Source organism: Mus musculus, chromosome 4 (genome assembly GCF_000001635.26).
Source record: "Mus musculus strain C57BL/6J chromosome 4, GRCm38.p6 C57BL/6J".
Classification (NCBI taxonomy): Eukaryota; Metazoa; Chordata; class Mammalia; order Rodentia; family Muridae; genus Mus; species Mus musculus.
The window spans coordinates 59,905,858-59,916,449 of NC_000070.6; the positions used below are offsets into that span (position 1 = coordinate 59,905,858).

General features: G+C 48.1%; 1 protein-coding gene across 1 annotated transcript; it reads right to left on the reverse strand.

Annotated features, from left to right (window-relative positions):
- Positions 1–41: 41 nt before the first annotated feature.
- On the reverse strand, positions 42–9,199 carry Slc46a2 (solute carrier family 46, member 2). The gene is made up of 4 exons (NM_021053.4): positions 7,933–9,199; positions 6,698–6,781; positions 5,981–6,137; positions 42–593 (listed from the first exon to the last, which is right to left on the reverse strand). The coding sequence occupies exons 1-4, from the start codon at positions 9,062–9,064 to the stop codon at positions 527–529; spliced, it is 1,440 nt and encodes a 479-aa protein (NP_066395.3). The 5' UTR covers positions 9,065–9,199; the 3' UTR covers positions 42–526.
- Positions 9,200–10,592: the final 1,393 nt, after the last annotated feature.

Sequence of the window (10,592 nt, forward strand, 5' to 3'; positions counted from 1 at the left end):
TCCTGATCTGTGCTTTTAAAAGCAACAAAGGCAGCAGATATCACCTTGACTTCCAGCTGAGGAATGCTCAGCCAAGAAAACTCTTTTTTTTTTCTTTTTTTTTTCTAAAGAGTTTACATTAATTTAAAAACTGTTGTCATGCATACAACTGTTTTTAGTTGTCAGTTTTTACAAAATGTCCATTTCATGTTCATTCCCCTTGGGTTGGTTAAATTTAGGCTTTAGTCACAGTCTTCCATAGAACTAGCACGATTCCATGTGCCCCATTGGCGTCTTTTAGACAGCAATGAGAAAAGGGGGCTGGCTGGCTGGAGCCCGAAGCCCTCCAGGATCCAGAACACCTGTGCAAGCAGCTGGTACACACAGACCTCAACCTCAGCCTGGCAGAGGCATCTGAGAACTAGGAAATCTTCTCCAACACCCAGAAAGTGATTTTCCCTCCCACCAGGGACCTGCAGGCCAAAGCAGGTTATTGGAAGACTGGAGCTTGGGTTTCACAGGCAGAACCTGGTTATGGCTGGCGTTTTCAGCTCCTCTGTTTCTCTGCACACTCTCCTTGTTGTGACCTCGGGACTTGTTTGTAGGCCACAACACTGTAAGAAATTGCAGAAGAGAGTTGTAAAAGGCTGGAATGAGGCAAAGCAGGTGCTCCCCCCCCCCTCCTCACCCATGCCTGAGTCATCTCCCACCCCTCTTCCTCACCAATGGAGTCACTGATGTTTGACTCCATAGTGCATCAGGGTGCTACTGAGTGAGAGGCTTGGCTCTAGAGGACTCTCCGGATGCCTTCCAGTCCCATGATAATGAACTTCTCCCTGTCTCTAGTGACATAGTGAACTAGACAGCTGCCCCATTGTCCTAGCAACTCTGCCTCGCACTCCTGCCTAGTGATGACTTCTTGTGAATATCTCAACAGCAAGTTAGCCTTTACTGATGCCAGAGCGGCCTCGACTGCAGTTAGCAGTTACCTCTGAGGACCTTCTTGCCTACACCCCGTCCCCAGCACTGGGGTTGCACTTGCTTTTCCTGAGGTGCTGAAGACCTGACTCGTATCATCTCGCTTACACAGCAAGCATTTACCAACTCGTCTTCATGGTCCCAAATCATTCTCCTTATTGTTTAGACAGGCCTCAGGAAGCCTAGGCTGAGGCTAGCCTGGAACTCCTGATCCTCCTGCCTTCACCCTCTGAGAGCTGGGGTGACAGAGAAGGCCCAGCATGTCTGGTTTATGGTGTGCTGGGAATTGAACTCAGAGCTTCATGCTTGCTAGGTGAGTGTTCTAACAACTGAGCTATAGTGCCAGTCTCAGGTGCCACGCCTTTTTGACAAAGCATTTATTCATTAAACAAATCTTTCTAGAATAGTTCTTAGGTGCTGGGCTCTCGTTGAACACAGTGGACACATGGGAGCCACACAGCTGTGGCCTCTGTCCTCGGCAAGCCTACAATCTAGCGGGAAGCATATTAAACATTAACACGGTGGTCACCAGCTAGTGTGCTCTGAAGGAAAACTACAGGAGCTTAAGCAGGACTCAGATTAGAGCAAGGTAAAAGGAGGAGCTTTGTTTTCTCATCTGTAAAGTGGGGATAAATAATAGTCACTTCGATGGAATCCTTATGAATCATCATATATAAAATATCTAACACTTTTGTTAGTACCATTTTTTTTTTAAAGTCTAGGATGGAGATGGGATAGGGATTCACCTAAGTGTGCAGGTTGGAGAAGATGAAGTCATTCTCTTTTGGTCGATTATATTTTCTCTGTGCAATACAGAGCATCCATGAGTACCTGTGTGCTTGTGTGTGTGTGTGCGTGGTGTATGGGGTGGGGTAGGGAAACAGGCTGTGGCAGCAGCAGAGCCTCACAAATACTTCCTTAGCATCTCCCTTTTCACGTAAAGAAGAGCAGGAAGGGAAGACAGGACTCCCACAGTGACTGTGACAATGCCTGCCTTTTGTTATAGGGACTAGGCGGGGCCAGCATGCACACACTCGAAAACACACACACACACACACACACACACACACACACACACACCATTTATGGACAGCCCTGGCCTCAGGACCTTTGCTGGCATCAAGGAGAATGCAGACGACAACTGGTCCAGCCTTCTGACTTTCTTGGCCGCCTCTGCTTTGCCCCACCTCCCTGGGACTCTCTGTGATTGGAATGTAGCTTTTCCCTCTGTGACCAAAAACCACACAGGTCTTTCCTGTTGCTTTTACTTAATGACTGATGACACAGCTTGGCAACCTCCAGCTGGAAGAGATTTTCAGATTCTTATTGAGCGACCTTGGGGAAGGGGAAGGTCATAGAAACACTGCTGCCACGCCATCCGTGTTCAATCTTCCTTGTACATTCAAATGACCTGCGGAGCTTTAAAGTAATGTCTAGCCCAGATCAGTTGAGTCCTAGTCTGTGAGACCTGAGAGCAGTCATTCTGAAATCTTCCCTGTCCGTGCAATGTATAGAGAATGTGTTTGTCTGCACATGTCTCTCTGCTGCAGAAGGGAGGGGGCGGAAACACATAGCAGGTAGGTGCCTGAGCCACAGGAGCATCAGCTGCTCACTCGGATGTTTCCAGAGCCTCTTCCTGCTTCTGGGACAAAAAAAATCATGAAGGCCCTGTGTGGCCAGTTGAGATTTGGTGTAGGGCTGGTAAGATGGTTCTACAGGCAAGGAAGCTTCCAGAGCGCCTGAGTGTGATTCCCAGCATCCATGTCAGAGGCTGACAACCACCTATAACTCCAGTTCCGAGGGACCCAACACCTCTGGCCTCCAAGGGCACTCAGACACACATGGCCTCTCTCTCTCTCTCTCTCTCTCTCTCTCTCTCTCTCTCTCACACACACACACACACACACACACAATAAGTAAATAAATGCACCAAGCCTGATGACCTGAATTAAGTTTCAGAGCCTACATGGTATCATGGTATAAGGAGAGGTTGAACTCCCGCACACACATACATGCACACACACACACGCACACACACACAGAGTAAATGTAAAAAAAAAAAAATTAAAAGGAACTGGTGCAGAAGAAAATGGCTGGATCCAAGTGCATTGGGTGAAGGGTCAGGGCTGTTCCATGCTCTCTCAACCCTGTTATTGAAGAAGGCAAGCCAGCCTGCTTAGCACAACCCATGTGAAACTGGGAAGGATCCAGTCATTGCATTTGTTGGTCTGTTTATAACCTGATGACCTACATTGGCTAGTTAGACTTGTTTCCTACTATTGTTTCTGGGTGTTTATTTGGGTTAGAAAGGCTGTGTCAACCTTCAGTGAAATGGGATTGGCTACTTGGATGAAATTATTAATCCATTGCAAAGCTGACCAGGGAATTGGAACTCCTCAAAAATCTATACTGTATGCTAGCTAGCTCTCACCAAATTAGTCCAACCCATGCAGCCACGATCCAATGGAAAGGTCTAAAGGATGGACAGTCCTGGACAGTCCTGGACAGTCCTGGCTCAGTCCCCTCATCTTAAGACATGAGACTTGGCCATGGTCCTCTGCTTGGCTAAATATCCCCACCTGTTTGCTTTTTGTGTCTTATTTTTCTCACCTAACAAAGCGAACAGCCTTACCAACTGATGGCTCCTATCACTGGAGGTCTGGCAGAGAACTAGATATTATGATATAGTGTGAGGATTCAAAAAAATGGCTTTGGCCTGGAGAGATGGCTCAGTGGTTAAGAGCACTGACCTCTCTTCTGAGAGGTCCTGAGTTCAATTCCTAGCAACCACATGGTGGCCCACAACCATCTATAATGGGATCTGAAGTCCTATTCTGGTGTGTCTGAAGACAGCTACAGTGTATCCATATGAATAAAATAAATAAATAAAGAAAGAAAGAAAGAAAGAAAGTCTTTAAAAAAACCCAGCTTCATCAAGTCTGCCTTCAACTATTTATTATCTACTCTGCTGTCAACAATCAGCCATTCCTAATACTAATAAATATAATACTAATGCTGATATCTAATACTAATATGGGAACCTCAAAGAGTGAGACTGTGTCAAATCCATTGTACCCTAGGGCATATTCTGTGGCTGTCCTGAAAGATACATTTCTCTTATTGCTAGCCCCCACTGGTACATGAGAGAGCTTCAATTCAGGGCAGTGGTATTTACATGTAGATACCAAACACTTAAAATGTGCCTACAAAATGGAATTTACACACATAACATTATATAACTGGATCTCAAAGATTTGGTCATTTTAAAAAGTAAAGCATTCTTGGGTGGAGAGATGGCTCAGTGGTTAAGAGCACTGACTGCTCTTCCAGAGGTCCTGAGTTCAATTCCCAGCAACCACATGGTGGCTCACAACCATCTGTAATGGGGCATCTGATGCCCTCTTCTGGTGTGTCTGAAGACAGCGATAGTGTACTCACATACACGAAATAACTCACATACATGAAATAAATAAATCTTTTTTAAAAAGAGAGTAAAGCATTTCTATTGCCTGATTGTGTGTGCTGGGTAGTTACGTGCTGGAATATTTGTGTACCAGCTATATTAAGCTATATTATTATAATTAGTTTCACCATCTTTTTTTTTCTTTTTGAAGACAGGATCCCATACGATCTAGGCATAACTCAAACTCATTGTGTGGCTCAGGATGGCGTTGAACTTTTGATCCCCCTGCCTCCACCTCCTGAGTCCTGGGATCACAGATGTGTGGCACCACACTGGCTTATATGATGGGAGGGATGGAAGCTGAGGCTTGTGATGCTAATCAAGCACCATACCAACCAAACTACACCCCAGCCCACCTTTCCTGTTTTAACATGGGCCCCTGCCAGATATAGGGGCACACCCTTGCAATCCTAGTACATAGGAAACTGAGGCAGGAAGGTGCAAGTATGAAGTCAGCATGAGCTTCACAGCAAGATCATCTCTCAAACAACAAACAAAATGGGGGCTCCTTGCGTCTGGGGTGGGGATGGCTCAGTGGTTAGGAACACTTACCACCCATGTTCAGTGGATATCACTAGGAGGCCTGCTCTTTTCCAAAGGTATGGGGGAGATAGGTGATGAGAGGATATGGGAGGAGAGGAGGGAGGGGAAACTGTGGTCAGGGTGTATTCTATGAGGCCAATAAAGGGAAAAAAACAGAGCACTTGCTGCTCTCTCAAAAAGCCTGAGTTATGTTCCCAGCACCCACATGGAAACTCACAACCATCTGTAACTAATTCTGCAGGATCTCATCTCCTCTTCTACTTCTGTGCACTACATACACATGGCATACAGATGTATATGCACACAAAACACTCGTACACACAAAATAAAAACAGCTACACACACACACACACACACACACACACACACACACACACACTCACTCACTTATGATTTACACTCATTGCCGGGGAAGCCAGAGCTAACCCTTCCTTTCTTTCCATTCGGTTGACTCCTGGGCTAGTGCCTGGCCATGGAGCCGCTGCCTCTTCTCCTCTGCCGGGTCCTCCTGCCTGTGCTTGCCTGGAGCTGAGTGCTCTTGTCTCACAACTAAGAAAGTTTTCCAGAGGAAGAGGTCAAGGGACTGTTGCCTAAGGCCTTGCTGGGGAACTCACATGGTGCACTGGTCATTGAGTGCCTTCAAAGCACAGAGAAGAGACAGTCCCTGGAAGGGACAAGCTGGGTGACTTTTGCCTAAAGGGATCCAAACCAAAGAGGTCAGAATGGCTCAAGCAGCTTTGTTGCCTGGCCTCCAAATGGAAGAAGGCAGATGAAGCACCTATAGGTAAGTCATCTCATGAAAGTGCCCGAAAGGAGCCAGAGTTTTGGAGCTGTCTATTCATTACTGTGATTTAAGGATTGCTGGATTTTCAGTTTGAAGGAACTTCTTTGTGAGAGAGCTTATAATTACCAAAAACAAAAAACAAAAAGCAAACAAACAAACAAACAAACAAAAGAATCTACAATTGACCTACGCACTGGGGCCCCAACCCACACAGCAGGCAGTTTCTGTCTTACCCAATTGGGACAATGGCCAAGAAGGAGAGAAAAGATGATAGAACAAAGCAGGTGCCAATGAACTTGTCCAGCGTAAGCTGATAGATCTTGTTATATATGGTGGATGTCACCACCCCAGTCAGAGTTAGGCACAGCTGTAGTATGACGAAAATCTTTCCTGTGGAAGAGACAAAGGTTATCAACAGATCTGCTGTTGTTCCGTTCTTGTTTCGCCTACCTGGTCTCTGAGGAGCTCCAGGAGACTTCCCCCACCCCCGCCCTCCCGAGGACTCCATTCCAGTCTCCGTGGCGCAATTTGATGAGTGTCCTGCCTCCATCTAGATGAAGCTTCCCAAAATAGCTTTCTTTGACTCTGGATTTCTAGTGATAGCTTTGTGAGTTTTTTTCCACCCTCCTTTCTCCATCCCAAGAGACCAATATGTTCCTTATGAGTCCAAGGATGCTTCTAGAACGTGTGTGTGTGTGTGTGTGTGTGTGTGTGTGTGAGCAAGACATAAAGCTCCAGGTGCCCCCCTCTTGGCCTCCTCAGTACTGGGTTTACAGACACGTATTTTACACCATCGTTTTACAAGTGCTGGAGATCCAATTCCAGGACTTCATGCAAGCCTTTTACCAGCTGAGCCCTCTCCCTGGCTCCACTTCTGAGTCTTCAGGAAGTCGGTGCAGCAAGCTGAGACAGCCTGGGCAGGACATCGCCAAGAGAGTCCTCGCACTCACCATAGGAAGAGTCCTTTATGAGTTTGGACATGGCTGACCTGATGGTTGTGATCGGAATAAGCGCAAACAGCATGATGGCTCGGGCTGAAACAGATCGTAAGAATGAACACCTCTCACCTGAGTCCAGTGTCCACCCAGGAGATGGGAACAAAGCAAAGGCTTCCTTCCAGCCCCTTCCCCCACAGTCCCTGTGGCCTTGGCCTGGAAGCATTAGTAGCCCCCTGAGTGGCCCAGACTGAATCGTTAGCCCTTCCAGAAAGGTTCCTTAGTTCAGTTGCCACTCCTCCCCACAGCTGCGTTATTAACTAGTCAAACTTAGGGAGGGGGAAGGCTAGCTGCCTCTCTGAGGTGTATGATCTGGGGGCAGTTCTCTGATAATTTTCTAGACTTTTCCTTTCCAATTTGTTAGCTATTAAGCACATGTGGCCTATGTAAGCTAACATGAAGTAAGCCTTAAACTCTTCTTTCATTACACCAATCACCTATCAAATGCTCAATAGCCACACATGGCTAGTGGACATTGTGTTGACAGATGGAGGCCACTCTACACCTGTAAAAAGTTCTGCTGCAGCACAAGTCTAGAGCTTTCTGCTTGGGCTTGACCATTTCTCTGTCCTCCAGTAGAAACCTCAGGCCACTGTCTTGTGGGAAGGTATCGTAGGAGCCAGTTATTGAGAAATTTTGCGCATTGCTAAAAAGCCCTTTTTGGGGCCTCGACTAAGGGAATATTTTTGTGTGTCTTACTGCTTTAAAGCTAGAAAAAAGACTGGAGAGATAGCTTGGCAGGTGAAGGTCTGAGGCCAAGCCGGAGAACCTGAGTTCAATCTCTGGAACCTACACAGTGGAAGGAGAAAATAAACTCTGGCATTTGTCTTCTGACCATGCCCACCTCCCCACTCTGAGTAAATAAATATGATTTTAGAATGTACTAAAGCTAAATGAACCCCAATCCATCTCCACTTAGGGCTGTGTTGAGCCTTCCATACTGACTCCAAGATCCAATGACCACATCTTGGCCCAGAGCCAAGGGTCCCACCATGGCAAGATTCAGACAGCAATACAGGTGATACACAGTCACAACACAGATATGTCTATTCCTGTCTCCCTTGTACCTCCTGGATAACAAGTTTAGTCCCTGGTACTGAACTGGGACTCCTAGACCACAGTGCCCCTTAACATCAGACCATGACACAGAGGGACCCCATTGCCCTGCTTCTCTAAGCCCCCAGACTTACCAATGTAGAACATGTATGTCTCCTTCACAAAGGCCAAGAGAAGGGCTCCGGACCCAAAGGAAAGCATCCCGATTATGATCATCGTGGTGTCCCGGAAGCAGCGGGAGAAAACCAAGACACCCAAGAAGCTGGTTATGAAGATTATGTACCCAGAAGCCATCCCATAGCCCAGCTGCACTTGGTTCCAATGGAGAGGCTCCTTAAGCACAAAAAGGGCCATGACGTCTACTGTGCCCACAGCAGCCAGGTCATAGATGATGGCACCCACAAACAGCAGAGCAACAACTTCCCTTTGGGAAGACTTCCCTTTCCCAGGAGTCCGAGGGTTCCTTGGTACATTCTGTTTGTCTTGTTGATCTGGATCCAGGGTTCGATAGGTGCCCATCATGCCAGACACAGTATCTACAGTGGGGTGCACCTTGTTGGGCTTGGACTCAGGGACCTTCAGCACAAAGAGGCTGTAGAAAAGGGCAAACGCCGCACAGCCAACGCTGCAGGCAGTTAACAGGAGGCCTTGCGCAGAGTGCCCAACGATTTGCTTGAAGAGATGCCCCGAAGCCATGCTCCCAGAGAACCCAGCCAAGCCCAGGACTAAATCGATGAGGATGAGGCGCACGGAGCGGCGGCCTTCGGAGCAGCCCAGGGATCCCAGCGCCATGACCCCGGACCAATAAGCGGAGAAGCTCCCGCATAGCCCATTGAGCGCTGCTGCTCCGTACATCACCTCCACTGGCCAGTCCAGCATCACTTTGAGTAAGAGTCCGATGCGGGACAGCAGGAAGCCCAGCATCGCTGTGCAGATAGAGATCTTACGGTGGTAGCGGTCACTGAGCCAGCCCAGTCCATAGGCGGACAGCAGAGGCGTCAGGCCCAGCACGAGGTTGTAAATGATGTTGAAATTGGAGATAGCCTTCTGCTGTTGGTCTTCCTGATACTCCACCAGCGACTGGTTGGCACTGTAATTAGAGGAGCCTCCAGCCTCAGACTTGAAGGACTCCTTCACTACCAGGAGTAGTCCTGCGTCGTAGAGGGAGCCGGCCACCTGGGTTGAGGCCACCACAGGCTCAATCCAAGTCCTCACCCGGAAGCCAGAGAGCCGGCTGCTCCACGGACAGGTGCCCCCTGGACCCATGTGACCTGCGTGACAGGGAACAGGGCTTGCTGTCTGCAGAGTCTAGGAGATGCTCCCGAATTTGGAGGGTCAGGGCTCAATCCCAGAGTGTGTTTCAGGTGCGTGCTTCAAGAGCAGAGCTGGGGCGGCTTGTGTGACAGTAGCTACTTTAGATGCCAAGGAACTTGCCTGGCTGCGGCCCCTCCTCCTCAGGTCAGAAAAAGCAGCGCCCCACCTCCACCTCCACCTGGGTCTGGCTGAGCAGACTGGCAACAGCCCAGAGAAGCTACTCACTCGGTCAGAGCACTCGCAAGCCTTGGCTCCCTCCCCACGAACCTAGAGCAGCTCAGACAACCTGCTTTCCCTGACAGCTGAGGACAGAAGTCTCCGAAGCTCAGTCAAGCATGCAAGCAAGCTCTGGGACCTGCCCAAAGAACGTTTCCAATTCTTCCTCCTTTGAGGCAGGTTTGGGCAGGGGTCTGTTGCCTAGGCTTCTGCTTGATGCAACTCTGAGGCGTCAAGTTTTCCTTGTTGGAAGTAACAGGAACCTTGGCGCACGCAGCCAAGTACAACGCTCAGGATGCTAACCCCAGCTCCATGTAAACCAAGGATGATGGAACGTATCTGTGATTCTAGCCCTTGAGACAGGGAGGCAGGAGGGTCAGAAGTTCAAGTCATCCTCCGATACATAGAAAGTTTGCTACAAGAGACTCTATCTCAAACAAACAGACGAACAAAAACAGACAAACAAAAGATGATTCAACAGGTAAAGGGTCTGCCATCAAGCTTTGTGGCCCTGGACCAATCCCTGAGACTCATACCACGGAAGGGAAACACACACACACACACACACACACACACACACACACACACACACACGATTGATTAAAAAAAAAAAAACGATAAGGACCCATTTGTCAGAAAATAGTAACACAGACTTCAAAGAAGCCATCTCAACGGCAGCTCCTTCAGGCCAGGCCTCTCAGAGCAGTGACGACCTTGGGCATCTGTATTAATGGGCTTTTCTCGTTGAACTCCAGCCTCAGCTTCAATCCCAGATGCCTCTCCACAGCACACAACTGGACTCTAGCAGGACCTGGTGGAGCTTACTGAAGTCAGCAGGTTTGTCTGAATAAAGAAGGGAGCAGAGATCTTTTTGCTTCCTAGTAGTTGCTCTTCCCATCTCATAGCCTCAATCTTGTCTAGCCTGGGCTAAGATTTCCCAGGCCCATTTCTTTCTTCTTCAAGTGTATGCATCTGGATGAGGTGCTCCTAGGTGACCCAGGGAGTAAGAAGACCGTTCTCTTCCACGTGGATAGTTAAAAATCACCCAGTCCCTGCTTTTTTGTTTGTTTGTTTTGTGTGTTTTGTTTTTCGAGACAGGGTTTCTCTGTATAGCTCTGGCTGTCCTGGAACTCACTTTGTAGACCAGGCTGGCCTCGAACTCAGAAATCTGCCTGCCTCTGCCTCCCGAGTGCTTTTACCTCTCCATCTTCAACCCTGACACAGTAATGGTCACATGACTAGCACAGATTCAAAGTTACAAAAA